At 40.2% G+C, this 19302-nt stretch overlaps 3 protein-coding genes and 1 long non-coding RNA gene across 5 annotated transcripts in view; 2 read left to right on the top strand and 2 right to left on the bottom strand.

Annotated features, from left to right (window-relative positions):
* LOC124305713 (inositol-pentakisphosphate 2-kinase) overlaps window positions 1-8271 on the bottom strand; it is a 43176-nt gene extending 34905 nt beyond the window's left edge. The window contains exon 1 of the mRNA XM_046765408.1: window positions 7680-8271. The gene's annotated coding sequence lies outside the window, so the exon portion shown is untranslated. The remainder of the gene's footprint in view (window positions 1-7679) is intronic.
* Window positions 3365-4987, top strand: LOC124305715 (uncharacterized). Of its 2 annotated transcripts, XR_006908424.1 has the most exons (3): window positions 3365-3817; window positions 3877-4053; window positions 4411-4987. It is a non-coding gene; the product is annotated as an uncharacterized LOC124305715 (long non-coding RNA). The 2 variants fall into 2 exon arrangements; XR_006908423.1 differs by having other exon boundaries at window positions 3877-4987.
* Window positions 8272-8802: 531 nt separating the features above from the next.
* On the top strand, window positions 8803-12867 carry LOC124304673 (spindle assembly abnormal protein 6 homolog). The gene is made up of 4 exons (XM_046763188.1): window positions 8803-9162; window positions 9578-10104; window positions 10178-10926; window positions 11051-12867. The coding sequence occupies exons 1-4, from the start codon at window positions 8974-8976 to the stop codon at window positions 11608-11610; spliced, it is 2025 nt and encodes a 674-aa protein (XP_046619144.1). The 5' UTR covers window positions 8803-8973; the 3' UTR covers window positions 11611-12867.
* Window positions 12868-13009: 142 nt separating this feature from the next.
* LOC124304672 (pleckstrin homology domain-containing family M member 1) lies at window positions 13010-17103 on the bottom strand. Its single transcript, XM_046763187.1, has 3 exons — window positions 15081-17103; window positions 13514-14155; window positions 13010-13432 (listed from the first exon to the last, which is right to left on the bottom strand). Exons 1-3 carry the CDS (start codon window positions 16404-16406, stop codon window positions 13268-13270), a joined length of 2133 nt encoding a protein of 710 aa, XP_046619143.1. The 5' UTR covers window positions 16407-17103; the 3' UTR covers window positions 13010-13267.
* Window positions 17104-19302: the final 2199 nt, after the last annotated feature.

Here is a 19302-nt window from a genome sequence, read left to right as displayed (position 1 = left end):
GTGCAAAATAATAAGATCAACTGGTAACTGGCGTTCATAGATGAACAGGTTCTGGAGTTGCTCCCGTAAGTGGAACGTTCCATTTCCTGTCTTGAATCTAACCCTCTTGCACGATTGATTGGCGATTCTGGCTATTTTCCCTACGAATTGTACAGCAATTTTTAGATTGCGTCGAGGAATTTGCGGAAGATAGCTTCAAAACACTTCAGAGCTCTTGAAGCAAGCCAATGTAGGTACTCGAGGTGATGTGCCTGGTGTTGACAGCTGCGAGTTCGCTACCGCCACGAATATCAGAATTCAGCTTCCAGAGAGAGCCTCTCCGCATAAGTATCAGTTTCAAGCTAATGTGAGTTGCATTAATCACGGCTATTCGTTGAAACACGTCACTTTCAAATTTATAAATCGTCTAGCCTTGATTATTCTAACGCCAACTATAAACGGTCGGTCGATGAAGTGACGCGGATAACTGCACTTTGGTCGAGTTTTAAGTAGTTTAGTTCAATTAGTTGAACTTTCCACTCATCAGTTACTTGTGTTTGATAAACAATCTGTCGAACACGTAGTCAATTTTTCTATGCGTGTTGCACTGACAATAAAATAATAATAAACGCGAAGTGCGTAATGATAGATGTGATCTTAGATTGGGGAAAGATCGCGCTTCCTGTGTAATTCTCAATGTATAGCAGTATTTTTTCCATTTCTCTTGTAACCGAAAACGCTCCCTTAAATATTCTTCAAGTCCTACGCACAGTAAAACTTTCTACTAATTGTGATATCGATAGCCAATGTTTGCCCAGTATCAGTAAAGAAGCATTAGACAGGTGCCATTACTTCGAATTTTCCAACATGAGTTCACCGCTAGGAGACAAAATTGGCCTAGCGTCACGAAAACAACGACTTAAAGCCTCAGGCCATTTACAAAATGTCATATGGGTAAGTGTCGTCTGATCTTCGGTTTGTAAACAGAAGTGAAGTAGAGGGAGGAGGCAGGAAACGTGACGCGCATCGAGTAGGCCGTAGTACTGCGTCTGAGAAAAACCACATCTACGTAAAAAGTCTCTAGACGGTGATTGGCCAAGCGCTATAATGTGCAAGATCCGTACCTACTCTTGGTTGCGGACGAGGAATGGATCAATGACAATGCAAAGCTCACGGAAAGAATGATTTGTATCTAAATTCGTCGTTGACTTCGTAACGCACTAAATCTGTATAACACACCATCGAAATCATTCCAAGTTCCAGTTCTGTAAGGTTTAACGTGTAATACAACACACGCATACCGCATACGGAACAGCGTTTCTCTGTACAGTACGTGTCTCAGTGTAATCCGACATCAGTTCGTGACTCGTGAGCTCGACGGTGAGAGCCACGCTACGGCAAGCACCGAGGGACAGGAAAGAGGGAGGTCGGTCGACCCAGACGGCGGTAGGCGTCGCGTTGTTGCCAAGCGGAAGCCAGACCCTGTAACATTCTGTTCAACCTGCCTGTTCCACTATCCCCGAGTTCGTAAAACGAGAGGGCCGACGGTGCATAGCAAGAATTTTACTTGGACGGAAACGAATTAGAAGAAAGATGAATGTAATTTGAAAAAATTTGAAAAATCGTAACAAGATTTGGACAGTTTCACGTTCATTTACCTTTTGAGCTTTTTTCTTTGTTTTCTTGTTTTATCTACCGAGTTTACGATGGACCTAATCCCTTGTTAATACTTGAACCGCTTACGACGCTGTTGATAATCTGTCAGTAAAATATATGCAACATGTTATGTGGAGAAGGGATATTAACGCGAAAGTTTATTGACGTGGATCTGTGTCGCATCTACTATATTCCTGCGTAAGGCTCGCGTTACCAAGGGTAAGCCTGTATCTTACAACGAAACATGAGTTGTATGCGATGATCCGATCCAGGTTCGGCCATCTTGCTCCGATGTGAAAGGCTTTTTACTCAACTCGTATTTTTTGGAGCACTGCAGGCCGCAACATGGCGGTTCCTTGGCTGGTCACGAACAGCCGAAGCCGTCTCACAGTTCGACCCATACTGAGCATTCGTGTTTATAATAATAACTACGCGAAGTAAACTCCAATTCACATTCCCAGACCCCTATAGTTTATTTTTCCTGGCATAAATATTGCCTGATGATAGTATCGTGACTTTGGCCAAAAATGGGTGTGACGTAAAAATTACTCGATAAGTGAGGGTAGGTCTGTTACACACGTCTACTCCTCCTATAATTATACCACGACGATTACCTATACTACCTCTTACACGGAAAGAATAATAGAGCAGGTTTTATTCAAAGTCGCAGAAAGAGAGGGTCAGAAAAGGTTTTTGGTAAAAAATAACGAGGATGAAGTTAGTAACGTTGACGTGACGAAACGTTAGGGAAAAAATCTCCGCTTTGCCATTATAGAATAATTTTGAAAGAGTTGAGTTTTAAAAATATGAGAACGACTCTGCTTCATTACGGTTTACTTAATGTCGGGCAATACTAAAGTTGCGAAAAAACGATCTTTCCTAAACATTCATTGTAAGGCTAACGTTACTAACTTCAAGCTAATAGAAAATGAACATTTCAACTGTATTTTTTACCATAAATGTAGCAACTTTTTGTCTGCACACAATGGTTTTCGCTGTTTTCAGAGTAAATTCTACATTTTACAAAGTATATTTCACCGAAAAACCTGATGACTCTCTCGTTTCCTGCAGTTTTGAGTAGAATGTGCTCTTTTACGAGCTTTACGATCTCGTATTCTCTGCAAGCATTGTTCTTGAAACATTACTCGAATGCAAAAATCGACCAAGTTGGCAACTTTAAAGCTAGGATTAGAGACAATATCGTATGTTCATTTTCTTCCACGCATTTGGTCGTAAAAAAACAGCTGAACTCAGTTTCGTGGTACCGAGTCGGGTCTACTTTCGCCAAAATATCGCCAACCAAATTTCATCACTGTTCATGTGGCAACAATGTTGAACTGTTGAAACGCTAACAGAGGCGCCGTATAAGCATTCTTACTATACGAATTTGAGCACACTAAATCGAAACATAATTGCTAAATAATACATGCGATGTTGCGTGATTTAAATTAAGTTCTTAATCATATCGTTAGTCTAGCAACACGGCTATCCCCCCAGCCAGCCACTTGCCTAAACAGCACTTCACATTCGGTCACAAATATTTTTTTGCAACACCTGCACGGAAAGTCCATTTTTATGCACCATTTACAAGCACCGAAAGTAGTCTTTTACACATGTGTGCGGGAAAAACTTTCGCGCATTGCTAGCGGTGTGCGAAAAAGACGGTCACGCTTTTATCCACAGTTGCGCATTTCGCAAACAGCTGCACCAGCGCCACCAATGGAATAGTTTGTCACTCTTTGCTGTGCTCGACATCGTCACTGAACAGACATCGTGCCGTGGTTTCGTGTAAATATAATCGTGTATGTCTGACTTTCCATTACAGGTGTAGCAAAAAATAGAGTTCGATACACGCGCGAAAGTTGGCAATGCCTATCTCGCGTGAATGCGCCACACTCGCCCTTCAACTCGTCTACGGGTTCGTGCTGCGCCTTCACGCTTGTGCGGGCATTGCCACCTTCGCGCACTAGTATCGAAAAACATTATTTCCCACATGTTTATTTGGACCGACTTACGGTTACCGAACGTAAAAAAATCGATTAAAGGATTACGAAACAAAAACAACTGAAGACCGAAAGTAGAAACAACATACGTAAGATTGAATTATTAAAAAAGGCAGTAAATTGAAAGTGTAGGAAGAAATGCTTAACGCATCAAGCTATCCCGCAGTCGACGAACAAAGGTAAATATTCCAAAGTTTCTAAATTCAATGATCAAATTTTATCGAACGATTGTGGCTAGAGGCTGCGAGGGTCGCGGAGAGAAGCTTGAAGCCTCGGCTTAAACTTCCCCACCGTCAGAGTGGCCCCCAGAGATTTGGCAATGCCGTTCGTTAGCCTCACGGACGGTTGCGCTGTTGCCAAGTCGCCGAAGTAGAGGAGGGGCCATGGCTACGGGAAGGCACTCGCATCTATTATGGTACATCTCTCTTTAAACAGCACTTTTGTACTTCCCCTTTCCAAGACTACATTTCGTCTTTTTTTTTCTTTTTTTTTCTCTTTTACCTGTAATACTCAATGAACTTTCAATAATTTTCTATTCCGAAGTCGACGTATTTCGGGTAAATACTTAAAAGCCTCTCAGAAGACCATGTATATGTTTATCATTAAGTAACGGGTGTTTACGAGTAATCGACCGATAAAGATTTTGATGAACTTGTTGAGGAGAAAATAACAAAATTTTAAAACCCACGTATTCTTCGCGAGATATTCCAAATGACGAGAAAGATTGATCTATGGACGTGTTTCTATATGAATAATTGTACCTGATCCACAGTATAACAGACCCTAGCGTGGGCGCCATCGTTATTAGAAATCCATCTGACGCCTCCGCACTAAACGGGACATGAGGGGTCAGGTAAATCGACACTTATATCTACACCTACACGTTACATGTATACTTGATAAAGCCTTTCTGCTGTAGAATGAAAAGAACCGGAAAAGCAGGCTCGCATAACCTCGGCAGTATATTCAATGTTCTCTAATGATTTTTTTTTTACGCGATATAATTTCATAAAAATATGGATTGTTCAGCGACTCGTTTTTAGCGAGGTATCCGCACACCTCTACGCATACGTGCGTAATAATGCCTACTAATAAAAGTCAGAATACACCGAAGGCCAGTGTCGTCTCACGGAAGAAACGATGCGAACATATAAAGCAGTTGTTTCAGTGACGTCTATTGTATGTATAACATAGCTAGATAAAATATTTCGACCTACACATATACCAGGTTGTTGAAACTAACAATTTGAAAATGTTCTTGACACAATCAACACTATGCAGGTTTATAACAGTAATATATAAGCAAGGCCACAAGTGAGAAGGAGAAATAAACAGTAATGAGACATTAATCTTTAGCAGGTCTATATTTTACAGAAAGGCAAATTTCGAGTAAGTTTAAGCTGGGGCCGTTTTATCCAGCAAACGAAAATGGAATTTCGACAAATCCAAACGCGTAGGAACGGTCAAGCCACGGTTCTTTGTTGAGCTTAACAGGTAGCGAGGTAAATCCTTTTTGCTTCTCAAAGTTCGAGCACATCCGGTCTGTAACATCAGAGTCTGAAATATCCCAGGCAAGCTCAGCTCACCCTGGACACGCAGCAAGGCGAACTGTGCTGTCGTGTCATCTGACTCAGATGAAGATAATAGCACCGTCGCTGCTCACAAAAACTTTCTACACCGAAATTTCGCCTCATGTTCGTCATAGCAGCTGCCCGCAATTATCCTTCGTGCGAATCGATGCGGCGCGGTGCGCAAAATACAGAGGTAAAAGAAAAGCAAATGGACGCAAGACACACAAAACTGGTAATTGCTCTTAGCAGAAACTTCTACACCCATGTGTGTGTGTGTGTGTGTGTGTGTGTGATGTATACATGGGCAAGGTTTTCCACGTGTTCTTGGATTATTCGATCTTCTATGACACGATAATATAATAGACACGGGATGGTCATGAAAGAAGAGAGGTCGGAATTTTTTGCAAGCATATTTTAGTCGTTTGCCTTGATTTGCCACTTCGACTCATGTATTTTACTAACCATGAACTCACCGCGGGTAATGTTAGACGTTGATATCTGAAAAATTTAACGTTCGGTGGCATAGCTCTTACGATCCTCGATGTCGTCCGTGAGGCTAGTCTTAGAAATATTCACAATTCAATAGCTGTTTAAGAATCATAAAGAGGAGACAACCCCAACATCTTCGTTACGATTTATATTATGAGGTTGAAGTTAATAACGTTAGCGTAACAATGGGTGTCTAGAAAAAATAACTTTTCCGGAACTTGAGGATTTTCTGAATTTTCTGAAATTCAGTAAATTGTAATGAAGCAAAAACGTTGTCATATTTTTAAAACTCTATTCTTTCAAAATCATTATAAAATTGCCAAATTGACGACATTTTCCCTAACGTTTTGTCACATCAACGTTACTAACTTCAACCTCATTTTATAGTTGCACTTTCAGTAGTCGGTTATAATACCACATACAATTTTATCAGTGATAAGTGATGGCGAATCTGTCTGAGTTCTGTCAAACAACTAAAAAACCTTGTAGAAATGCGCAAAAGAATATCGATAAAAAATTACAAATCTATGTTTTCATTTGCTTACTTATTATTACGTTGTAATATTTATTTTAAGCATTCTGTAGGTACACACTCTACGTAATGCACAAACTGCATACAATTCAAATTTTTTTAATCAACAGCACGGAAAACTTGTACAGACATTACCCGTGAAGCGATGCGACACTGTCGATCTTAAATATCCGATCGAGTGATGGGATCATTTTCAAAAAGTGTAGGACGATAATATGACATCAAGACGAAAGTTTACTCGCCTACGTGCAAACGTGCACACGATGACTTTGCTTTGATAGCCACTGATGGATCCTATTTCCTCTACTTTTCAACCAAAACCGCAAATGGAAATCCAGCTATGGCGATATCCTCAAAGCCAATGAACGCTCCAATATAAATATTGTTACAGCATTTCATCGCTGACAACCAACTGTAATTATATAGATACGATCCGAAACACGTAAATTTTTTTATTCCTTTTCACTACTTCGTACCGCTCATATTGTTTGCGGCATAACAGAAACAATAAAACATTAAAAAGTTACTTAGAAGCGTCGGCGACTGAATGAAAAGCCTCGATAAGTTTTATCGTTTGGGAATCCTCTCTTAAATAATAAGGTAACGAACGGCATAAAAGGAGTGTGAACTTCAAATTTGAATGTTTCAAGAGAACGCATCGTACATGTTGGTATACAATTATGTGCAGATGAAAATTTTGTTCGCATTCATTTATTCACCGTACACGAATTTCGCAGTTCCGAATATGACGGACAGTGGCAGCACTGCGTGGAAAAATACAAGAAGCGAGGAATCCTCTTTTCCTTCAGCAGATAACTAACATAGGGACCGGGTACCCGTTCAACTGCTGGTTGGATAATTCCTACAGAAACGTCAAACCATTTAACTGCAAGTCGCGTATACTTTATTATACCTATATTACATAACACGTATTATGTCTGAATGAGAAAATGGGTCACCTCCGTTCACATTTATTTATATTCATGAGTCTCATCATCCGAGGCGAATTCCTCCATCGATAAACAACTGCCCTAATTTATCTCGCCTGATAGTGAGTGTTTCATCCAGGAGCTAAATTTATATCTGTCAATTGAATTTCGATTGTCGAACTAACCATCACAGTAACAAACAAGATATTCCAGTACAAGATTCATTATCACTATCTATCATTAATGGATTCGTGGGGCTTGAAGGTCGATAAATGACTTGGCTTGAAATCACCACAATATTTGACACACGACCGCCAGACAGACGCCCACGTCACTTCGAGCATGACCGGTATTGGTACCTTTATATAAGTATATACATATACGTATCGTGTATATGTATATATACGTATATACATATATAAATATATCAGTTCGCCGGTGAGCCATGATCGCAGAGAAGTATGTACCCTGGCGTTAATACGCGGGTCATTAGAATTGGGTAAATAAACACACCGCTTACCTGCTCGTTGAATCTGACGCCCGTTCATTGACACCGTCTTTGTTTCGATAAGCCCAACATCCGCTGTTACGAAAAAACGGGGCGGTCAACTTGCCAACAATCGCACGTCACCAACTCCCACAGATTCCACTGTTATGCTGGCCTGATTCACTCGTATCGCAACGGGCATTGTACCACCGTTTTTCCTGCTCGCTCTCGTTCGTACTGAACGCTATCAGACGCATGGCACAGGCATGGCAACTGCAATCGCAGCTCAGGAAGATCCCGCGCAATGCGTTACGTCAGTCGCGATCGCCGCGCAGATTGGTCGGCTCCAGCGGAACCTGCCAATTAGATTTAGGATTAGTTACACGCGCGGGAAACTTATTAGATCTTGGATGGCACGAATCATTCGCAAATATTACAGCCGCGTTCCCTCGCGTCTATTAATGGTCACAGTAAAAAGATCTCGAGCTCTGATTTTCAAACATAGAAGAGAGAAGATTATGCACGGCTCGCACTCAAGCAAATTTTCTGTCGACACTTCCAGGTTTACGGTTGTCCATTTTGTTCCGGGTTACAACAATCCGCCGCGAAACACAAAGTGCGACTGTGATCGGAGGTAAACTGATTGCTTTTTTATACAATCAATTTGCGATGCCGCCTGTCGGTAAATGTTGCAATCCTCTCGATGCTCGACCACGGAGAATAAGCCTCGAACGAACCCTGAGAGCGTTTTTCCTGTCCCCGATTTCGAAGCGTCCTCTGTCACGAAACAGGTGTTTGGGCTTAATTTTTGATGACGAAAACGTGTTGATAATGTATCCACAAACGTCGTGTCGTGTATCAGTGGTGTTGTCCATTGGAAAAATCTATTTCGTGTCAGAGGGTACTACTAAGTCGTTGCATGAAAAACGCGAACGCAAGCAAACTTTCTCAAGCTCCTTTCTGGCTTGACGTTTTATAGGGATTCTAGGTGAAGTGAATTTCATTTCCATACCATCGAAAAAAAAAGAATATCGCTATTAGACCATCTTCACCATGGAGGAGCCTTACTATGCCTGTCTTTACGAACCCGCGATCCCAATTCTCAGCATCAACGTTTAGGGTGGGTTTGTGGTTCATGTGCATGCTGAGGCGATGGCAGCACCAGCAGCACGCCTGCGTCGTGTGCAAAGAATTGAAGGGATTTGTTTTGAGCGGGTTTAAAAAATTAATGTTAATAGTGATGTGAGTTGAGAAATGCGAAGTAGATCGGAAAAGATTAACATGTCGCCGATATTATCGGCAGCGGTTAATTAAAGCTCTGATTGTCATGAATTATTTGAACAACATTGCGGGGGGTGGGATGATCGGTGATCCTGGTCTCCAACTCAACAATGTCGAGATTCTTTACACGAGAGTTCAAAGGGTTTACATCAAACCTCAGCACAAAGAAGAACGCCAAAGAGACCTTCGTGTCAATGTCGAAATTCATGCTGGAATCAGCCCTGTTTGTCGCAAGGTATGTGACCGAGATATGCTTCGTTTTAACCTCGTTGCAACATCCACACAACTGTTACTCGCGCTTCTTCCGCGTCTCATACCAATCCTTAAGAGCCTAGGGCAGCGAATGTAGAATCTATTTAGGCATTTTTTTTGTCTCTTGAATCAACTGAACGTCAACTTTCTAATCACCTTGCTTTTATACTTCTTTACCCATGAATTTCTCATCTTTTAAGTTACTGTTGATTCAATTGTCATGCGCTGCGTTTTCACGATAATTAACAAGTTGCAGTTGATTCTCAACTAAGGTTCTACAGTCGCTTTTAAGGATGTCAAAATAGTTGCATGTATGTTTTAATTATTCCGTTTTGAAATTTTTATTTCTTGACTTCCTCCTTTAATATTTTCTGTATTTTTGCTTATTTCATGAACAGAGTTTGTGCGTTCTTCTTTCCGATGACGACGATCCTTGTTTTCTTTATTCGCTGTTCGTGAATGACGATGACTTCAAAGTGCTCAAGGCACAGCAGGGTCTGCTTGTAGACTTTGATAATTTTGCAACACAGCTGATATGCCTTTTGGAGCAATGCCAAATACCTCTTTCCGGTGTTGCAAAAAATCCCCCAAAGTTTCTTCTTCTGCTGGCAGAAGAGGCAGGTGACTGGACTTTTAAGCTCGTTGAAACAAACAACTTCAAGCATCTGTGTCATCTCAGCTTGAACATCGCCCCGTCCAGTGACACGGACATAAAGGTCCATATGGCCATGAAGATAAAACAGCTCAAGGAAAACTGCCTTCGAAAAGACAAAGATATTGGCAGTATGGAAACCAGGCTGAATGACCTGACCAAGAAACTGGAGGTTCAAACCAAGGAACTGGAACAAATTAAGCAAAAATATCAGGCTGACATGAACCAAATGCAGATCCATACCTCGCAACAAATCAGTGCTGAAAAAGACAAGTAAATATTACAAGAAAAAAATTCCCCTATGTTACCTGCATAGGTGATTAATACAGATAAATTTTGTTTGCAGACTCGCACAAGCCACCTCAGAGTTTCAGCGTCTTAGAGAAAATGAGAAGTCTGAGCTAGAACAGAGGCATGGGGAAACACTGAAGCAGCTGCATACAGAGCTTGCTGAGCTGAGGACACGCAATCTTGCATTAAACGAGAAGCTTTCGCTTGCAGAAGCAAGTAACAAGGAGCAGGTAAATCAGCTCCAGACTGTTGGTAAAGAGCTGAGCATAGCTCAGAGAGACTTGGCACTTATGAGAAAACAGAACTCGAAGCTTGACGTTGATTACCATGAAAGGGACAAAATGGTGAACAACCTCAAGACGAAAGTTGCAGTACTTGAACAGGAGATAAAGGATAAATGTATCCTACTTACTAAACACACGGAAATGATAAAAACAGGTAAGGAGCAGAAGCAGCACCTAGAAGATTTGATAGCTGAGAAAGATGGTCAGCTTCAAAGAAAACAGAACTCTTTGAAAAGTCTAACCGACGAGCTGGTCAAAGCTAATGAAATATTAACCAAGCTGCAGAACGAGCTAGCCTCCATTAAGTCAAAGCTCAAGCTCAGAACAAGCATTGCTTTAGAACAGGAACGTCTGCTGGATACTAAGCAAAAAGAAGTTGGACAACTCGATAGCAAAATGGAAGCCTGCTCTAAAGAAGCTAGGGAAGCCAAGGCTGTTGCCGAAGGTCTGAAAGAACAGCTTAAAGCTTTGCAATCACAGTTGGAAGAAAAAGATAAAATAATAAAAAATAATGACAATGGTAGGTTAGCAAAGATATTCAAGAAAACATTCATAAAAAAGATTGAATTATAATTTCTCTTCATCAGATTTTGTCGTAGTTGTAATAGTAAACCGGAAATCTAAAAATCATCCTTTGCTTTCAGTTATTAGCTGGCTGAACCGACGACTAACCGATAACCAATCGTCTGGACAGACCTCAACAATTGGGCAACCCATAATGGTGCCGCCTTCTGTGCAGTTGACTTTGCCAAGGACGAGCAAGAGCTTCCCGACAAGATTCGAGGCTCGGTCAGCTAATTCCAATGGGCCCCAGGCTAGCGTTCCTCTGACTGGCCACCTCTTGAGAAACCCAATAGTTCAAAATCCGAATATAAATCAAACCGCACGCACAACAGCGAGGAATATGGGTGTAGGGGTTACGGATACAACAAGTAGCTTGGCTGCATTCAACAAAACTGGGCAAATAACATGCACCAGTACACCGTTGGAGCGAGGAAATATATTGAGCAAAGCTTTGCCCAGTGCTGGAGTTGCTACCACGACGGCGTCATTGCCTACGATTGCGGAGAACAATAATCCTCCCCTTTCCGTTGGGAATACAAGATCTAAGAGTGCAATGGGAGTGATGCAGGGTGGCCTAAGACGAGCAGTTTTGGACAAACCGCTTCTACCATCTGCTTATTTCCCAAAATCTTCGCACTAGCTAGAACTAGAAAGAGAATATGAGGAGATGTGAAAACTTTTCAATGGTACCTATAACTTTATTATTATTTTTAAGCTAGGATTATCCTTTTGTTCAAAACATTGGGGCATACCGGAAATTATTGAACATTTGCAGCGGCCATTTTTTATAATTATTTATTTTATCTCTTCACCCTTGTCATTCGTAATATTGCAATATGATTTATTTTGCAACGTTTGATTTCGTAAGGCGCAATTTCTTAACAGGTAGACCTTTTTCGGTTCATAATCGGTACATTTCCGCGTATACCACACTGTGTCGACGTGTATAAGTGTAGTTATTCCATTAATATAAAGATAGTATTCCTCCACAAAGTGAAAGAGAAGACGCTTAGCTGTTAAGTGATAAGACTTGTAGATAGTTTTATTTAGTACAATATTAGATATTAGACTTTTAGAATTTCGGGACTCCAAGTGTTAGACAATTAAGATGAGACGGCCATTTTTATACCAACTGACGTACAGAAGATGTTAGCTTTTTCCTTGACAATGATTAGTGCTTAATAAAAAATTTAATGATCAATATTTTCTTACGTGTAGATTCAAGTTCGAAAAGTATTATTTCATTCGGGAAATTGACAAATATAATAATATTTATGATGATGAAAACAAAAATAATTCTGCGCAATGATCCGATTGTTGATCTATTATTCAAAAGCTTTAAATTTTATCAAACTTAAGGGATCAAAGTTGCAAACTAAACGTACTTACTGTTAGTTCAAATAAGAGGGAATAAATCTAAACTGTGCTCTCTAAAGAACGTGGGTATTTATTTTGCTCGACAAAGCAGTCACCAAAGAATTGTTGAACTACATCATTTCACGTGTATCTTCCATTGAATCGAGAAAAGAAAACTAAAAAAAAAGTGCTCGTTGGATTTTACTGCCTTTGGTGTCTCGACTTCGTCTGCATTATCTTATAATAATATGTTAGATCGTTCGTGTAAGTTGATGATTATTTTGTATTCTGTACGTTTTATGACATTAAGGATGGTGTAAATGTTAAAAGTAATGAAGGTGACGACTCTCTTTTTTACTTTGGCTATTCAACAAAACAATGAATTTATTTCACTGTACAAATAGAGCAGCAGTATTAAACTAAATAAATACAAATGATACTTGTACGATTAGTAAATTCTATAACATAGCATATTTTCACAAATTTATATATTTTACTACTTTTGTACATACAAATCAAATAAACAAAAATCTTTATTATACATATATGTATAATATATACGTATAAAATTTTTTTTCGTCTTTGCCAGCTTCAAAATATGAATTTGCAATAAAACTATTATTGCTTGTTTGAATTATCAATTCAGTGCAAAGCTTGGATATTATTTTATTGAATAATTGTCATTTACAAAATAAAATAATGCGCTTTTATTAATATATTATATAAATTCTGACAATGGACAATAAATAAGTAAATTAATACGACGGATAATTGTTCAGTTTTAATAATAAGAATAATTCTCTTTCAACAAGGTACGACATTATCACATAAGAATATAAAATTTATAAAATTCCAAACATCCTGAAACGCCCATTTGCTTGATTCTTTTTTCTTACACAATCGTCAGTACATAAAACAAACAGCTAGTTTTTAAAATGAAATTAACTTGAAGCCATTATCCCAGGTGTTTCAGACACAGTCTGCATGTCTGTGCTGCCCAAGTCTAGCAGTGGAAGGTCCATGCGTTTCCGTCTACGCTCACACTTTGGGCAAGGATGACTCGCGTTCATGCAGTCAATGTGAAAGACAGCATTGCAAGCAGCGCACTGAAATAATAATTCCAGTAAAATCTCGAATTCAAAAAGATTGGAAGACATATCTGCGAAATCTTAAGTGTAATTTCTTACTCTGTAAGTTGAGCTCATGTCGAATGGGTAAATTACTTTAGGATTGTCACAGACTTCGCATATAAATCCTTTCTGGCTGCAGAGCCAACAATTGGTTACATGATTCCTGGCGAATTCGACGACTTTCTGAAGTTGTTGAGCCATTATGCCATTTGGTATGTCCGCCAGGTCAGAAACAGAGTACTGGTGAACATGTTCGTACAAGTAATCTCTCGGCGCAACCTTTTTTTGGAGAGATTCTATGACAGGCTCGCGACACGTGAAGAGGTAGGCACGGAGCAGATTCAATTGAATTCTCAGGGACTGCAGCTGGGCGATGTCGTCGACCACCATGTATATCCTAGGATTGATCACCTTGAGGTCAAGTAGGGCAGGACAGTCATTCAAGTACCGAGCAGCCTTTTGGGAAACCGGATAACGTTTGAGATCCCAGTTATGAATAACACGCGATGGAATTAGGAACTCTTCTTCTGCCATGCAGTTGGTGCAATAATACTCCCCTGTGAATCCGCAAACCCATGCCTTAGAAAAGGACATGCCTATCGGATGGTCGCAGCTCATGCAACTGTAATTCTGAGTGTCCAGTCCCTTTTCACGGCTCAATTTCCCCAGCTGCTGATTAAACGACTGCAAATCAGCCTCCTGTAAATAATAGCTATGAAGATTAGATAACTACGTTAACCCTACGATGCAACAGTGACATCACTTTTCTGCAGGCAGTTTCTGTTCCCTACTGTAATTACTCCAACCGATGGCAGTTTAGGATTTCTCAATGATCAGTTGAAAATTAGATGAAATTTGGAAGTAAAAATAGAAACGTTTGTCTACAGTTAAATATTTGTCCACAGTCCTTTAAAGCATTTTAACATGACAAAAAAAAAAAACGTCGGACATAAACGACTCAATATTCCACAAGGTGTTCCTGATTTTTCAGTGTCCCATTCTATATAGAATATTCTATGCCAAGTCAACCAATGTCAGGCCCGCACCATTTTAGATTTTGAATAAAATTTTTGATGTAATTGCCCTAACTCCAAAAGAATATCCCGAACATTGTGAGATTTTTATGAATAAATCTGTTTCACATATAATTTTATAAAATCATTTTCTCTTTGGCCGTAATTCAAAAATCTGAAAATTTTTTCAAAAATATTGTGTCGGAAGTCAAGATTTTCAAGCCTAGATCCAAAGTGGGCTGGTTTTTTATTCTACTCTTTCTTGAACTTCTAAAAGCCAAAGAATTTTTCATCAATCAGAAGCGGTCAGTATTTTATGGGTTGCTGCTGAAACATATATACATATATATATGTAACCCAGGATTTTTTAATATGTTTTCAAATTTTTGAATTACAATCTAAACATGTTGATTTAAAAAATTGTAAGTAAAACAGATTTACTTTAAAAGAATCTGAAAAAATTCAGAGTACGCTCTTGGATTTGGGAGAATTGCATAAAAAATTTTAACAGTCAAAAATGGTAAGGGTCTGACGACAGTCGAGTTGGCATGGAATGCTCTATATACACAGTAGCATTCTGATTGTAAGATAAGCACAGAACTACGTTTTACCTTTGCCTCTTCCAATGACTTCGGCTTCACACCTGAATTATCCTGTTGCGAACCTCTACTCAGGCAATTATTGGGAAACTCACTAGAGTCTGCAGTAGCTGCGTAGCATGCCCCTTGATTATAGCTCCGTATCAAAGCATCATAGGGCCGAGCATCAGCGGGAGTGTGAGAAGCGTCAACGTCGGAGCTTCCGGATATTGCAGAAGTAGTTAGCGAAGACTCAAAGTCCTCAATAGAAGTAGACCACCCTAATCGACCGATTAAAGAATTGCCGCCTGTCGCAGCAGCGTCATTTGCTAGTTCGGGTTCTACAGCTGCCTCCTCTTCCCGTAGGTCCTCTCTGCTTCCATTTTCACGCTCAGTATCAATTCCGGAATCTAGTGTTATCCCATTTTCAATTTTTCTCCGTATCACTACTTCTTGTTCTTCTTCTTGTTCTTTTTCTTGTTCTTCTTCTTCACTAGCTTTTTCGCTTGTCTCCTTTGTCTGAACCGTGGTATTCGAAGTCTCAACACCAGACCTAAAACGCTTTTCTTTTCCCAGTTTAATCTTCCGCATCTCATCTTTGCTCGTGATACTAAACTTGTTCAGCGAATCAAGACTCCCTATAGAGCTTACCGATTCAATTTCGTCAAAATTGTCAGTTAGGGTACGTTCGCTATTGATAGTCTTGGCTATGTCAACTGCCGAAGAAACTGGACAAGACTTCAATGTGGGGGACCAAATGGCAGCCATGTGCAATGGCGTATTTGACCAGATGTTCAATAAGCTGGTATTGCAGGCAAGATGAAAAGGGATGTGATCGATACTTTCGATCAGTCTCTGAGCTACATGTGCCAGGTCGGGATCCCTCAAAAAGGCAGAACGGTTATAGTATGGTTTCAGAACGGAATTGTCTCTGCGTATCGATGCAAAGTAGCTGGACAAGAGTCCATCATTCAATGCCAAGCGGATCCATGCTCTACAGTAACCAACCTCAGTTGTAATTTGCGTAAGTCCTTGAATTTGATCAATAATTTGTCTGTGCGATAAAACAAGCAGTGGCCCCCAGAAGCTCGGCTGTGGCATAGCGTCAAAGTCTGGACCACTCAGGGCCTCTGTCACACGATTCAGAAGAGTGTCTTTTAGCCCGTGCAAGAACAATGCTTCTATAATGAAGCACAGCATATTTGCCTCCTCGCAATTTTCCACTTGAGGCTTTTCCTGCCCCTCGACAAAGCCTTGCATTTCTATGACGCTCGCATTCAGTTGCTGTTGCAAAGACTCTTTTATAAATATGTCTCTTTTGATCCCCGCCAACATCCCAGTTCTGAGCAGCGAAATCATTTTTACAAAGTTCAATTTTGGTTGTACTTATTTTTAGTTGTACGCTGCTCTTCTCATTTCCATCATTAGTTTTCATAATTTTTCAATCACCTCAAGTGATTGCATTGCAGTAATTAGATATCGTTGGAATTGGGGTTGGAAATAATATGTGATGGTTTAAAGAAACGTTGTTTATATAGGTGGGAATTACCGATTTGTACTACATGTGGCTTGTTATATTTTTTACCTCTATGCAACGGATTGTTTTCTTGGTTTTAATACCTGGTCATAGTCCAGTTCATTGGAACTGCGTCAATGTAAAGTTATGTCAGTATGCGTGAAAGCCTTACAAATTCTACGTCGATCTCTTATTTTCATTACATTTTTCGTTATTTAATGCTAATACGTCTATTTACACACAAACTACAATCGACTGTTATAGCAGTATACTTGAACTATGATCGAATGGTGGACTAGTTAACTTTAAATGATGTTTGCCATCGACACACACACTCTCGGCCATTTTTCACTGCTAAAACTATGTCTAAGGATCTAGGCTCAAAAATTGGTGTTGTATTTGAGCCATGCAATTTTAGCACCGAAGCTCGAGCCGCGGTTTCGCATTCGATTGGTCGCTTCCCACAAACCACGTGATAGATTCGATCGTAAGACTGATTCACATAGCGCCTAAGCAAAATACTACGCTTGATAACACTTCGGTGCAGCCCCCTGACACACGCTGCTAAAAGTGGTTCGCAAAATGTCCCTCGATTTGCCGCCAATTTCCACCACTAGTGGCGCTAGTAGTTGTCTGACAAGCTTGCGCGCGGTCAGCGAGCACTCAGCGAGGGCAGCGAGCGTGTCAGAAGTCTACTAGCGCCACGTAGAGGAACTAAAAAACGGGGACAAAACGCGTACAATTTTTTAGTATACGAGCAGTGGTTAGTGTCAGGGGACTGCTTCGGTGATACCAGTCACGGATAATATATTAAAACAATGTAGGGAATGGTAAGGATGAATCTGCCACTTTATACGCAATTCATGCTACTTGTGGCGCCACAATAAGCAGCATGGGTTGCTTATAAACAGGCGGATGTGGATGCACAATTAAGCCTGAAAATATGCAACTATACACACACGTGCGCTACTTTTTGGTTTGACGCAGCTGAGACGTCACATTGAAATAGTAGTTTTCGATACAAGTGCGTGAAGTGAGTTTTTACGTAGCGAGTACAATTACGAACGCGTATCGAACGTTATTTCTCATATCGGCGCGCGTGAAGTAAGCTCTTTTTTTTATCGTGATTTCCGTGCGTCAGATGATACTTTTTGGCATAACGTGCATGAAGTGAGATGTTTTCGATACACCGTTTCGAAATACTAGCGTTATGCACGACATACCAAAAAGGAGCACTCTACGAACAGAAATCACGACTAAAAAAAAGCTTACTTCGCGTATGCTGTTATAAAAATGATATTTTACATCTGCAATTTTGACATGATCGTGTGATCTCGGCGATATGCCTGGGATTTCATTCGAATTACAGAGAACGTCAGTAATGCTTATTCGTTTATTCACGCCGATAAACTTAGCATCGGGTCAAGTAATTCAATAAAGTAATTATACTATGGCTTGGTTCACATGGTGCAGGTTTGATACAGGGTGTACCAATTCTGTGTTTATATAGATTAGAAATTAGAAAATTTCTGCCCACATCCTTTAAATGAATTTGATTGATACCGAACCAAGTTGATTTGCATTTATCTTTTCCTTTGATGCTCTGAGAGTATCCATTACGGACAATCTCAACACAACGTCATTCACGCTATAAACGATTCGTTTCCCTCTTTCATAATCGTGCGTGGGACGGAGTAGTTTAAAAGTGAAGAATATAGTGATGAAGTGAGCATGTCAGAAATAAATTCCATGACACCGTAATTAAGGATCTAAATTAAATAATACGGTGATTAAAGAATTGATATTCAAAGCAAGTAAATCCCATTAATTGAAGCAAGATATATTCAACAACGGACTAAGAATATCAACATCATGCAACCCAATATAAATACACGCAAATGTAGAAACAGTATAGCGTGTTGAATGTGCAGGTGTTATATTTACAATTTCTTAATACGTCAGCATAATTTATAGGGGAATTATGATAGCTAAAAATGAATTCAACGAATAATAACGTCCAATTTACTCCAACGTCCGTTCTTGTAACGTAATTTTTAACATAGTAATAATTTCAAGTGCATGCAAAATCCAGATGATTAAACATTAATAATATAACGTCATACGTGGTATGATCGTGTAAGCGCAAGCATTACACAATATGGAGGAAGAAGGAATTACACTACCCGCTAACCAATGGCTGATAAAACAAGTATGTATGTATAGGTACATGTACCGGGTGTTTTTTCTATGCCTATATTTAGACGTATGCACTTGGCGCATTTCAAGCCTCGAAGAGTTGCACCTTGTGTGAATGACCGAAAGCGTGGTGACTCCGGTGCACACTCTCCCTCTTCCTCGTCCCCCTTCAGCTCCCTCGCCTGCTCCCTGACTTCGCCGCGGCTATGTTAGAACCACCTCGTAGTGGGGTCAGAACGGGATGCGGGGAGACACGAGACACCGAGTAACCGGACGAGTGCGACGAAGACGACGGATCGGACACGAGGACGACGGAGCCTACAGTGTACTCAGGGCCGTAGCTGCCGGTCTTTAACGCAGGCGTCACCTGAACCTTCGACAGCGCCTACGTTACAACAAAGGGATCAGAAAGAAGAGGAAAAAACACTTGGGAGCTTCTTGACGATAAAAGGGCTGTATCGTTTCGCGACGAAATATTTCAGTAATATTTATTAACCGACTCGGCATTTTATATGGTATACATAGGATTTTTTTTTGATAGTT

The sequence above is a fragment of the Neodiprion virginianus genome, chromosome 5 (assembly GCF_021901495.1).
Source record: "Neodiprion virginianus isolate iyNeoVirg1 chromosome 5, iyNeoVirg1.1, whole genome shotgun sequence".
Taxonomy (NCBI): Eukaryota; Metazoa; Arthropoda; class Insecta; order Hymenoptera; family Diprionidae; genus Neodiprion; species Neodiprion virginianus.
Note: the sequence above shows the minus strand (reverse complement) of the source record. Positions and strands in the feature narration are given on the sequence as shown.

Coding starts and splice junctions, on each gene's coding strand:
- LOC124304673 (XM_046763188.1), top strand. CDS start 8,974: ATGAATTATTTGAACAACATTGCGGGGGGTGGGATGATCGGTGATCCT. Junction 9,163..9,577: donor TCAGCCCTGTTTGTCGCAAG/GTATGTGACCGA, acceptor TTTCATGAACAG/AGTTTGTGCGTTCTTCTTTC. Junction 10,927..11,050: donor AATAAAAAATAATGACAATG/GTAGGTTAGCAA, acceptor CTTTGCTTTCAG/TTATTAGCTGGCTGAACCGA.
- LOC124304672 (XM_046763187.1), bottom strand. CDS start 16,406: ATGATTTCGCTGCTCAGAACTGGGATGTTGGCGGGGATCAAAAGAGAC. Junction 14,156..15,080: donor AGTCATTGGAAGAGGCAAAG/GTAAAACGTAGT, acceptor TATTATTTACAG/GAGGCTGATTTGCAGTCGTT. Junction 13,433..13,513: donor ACATGAGCTCAACTTACAGA/GTAAGAAATTAC, acceptor TTATTATTTCAG/TGCGCTGCTTGCAATGCTGT.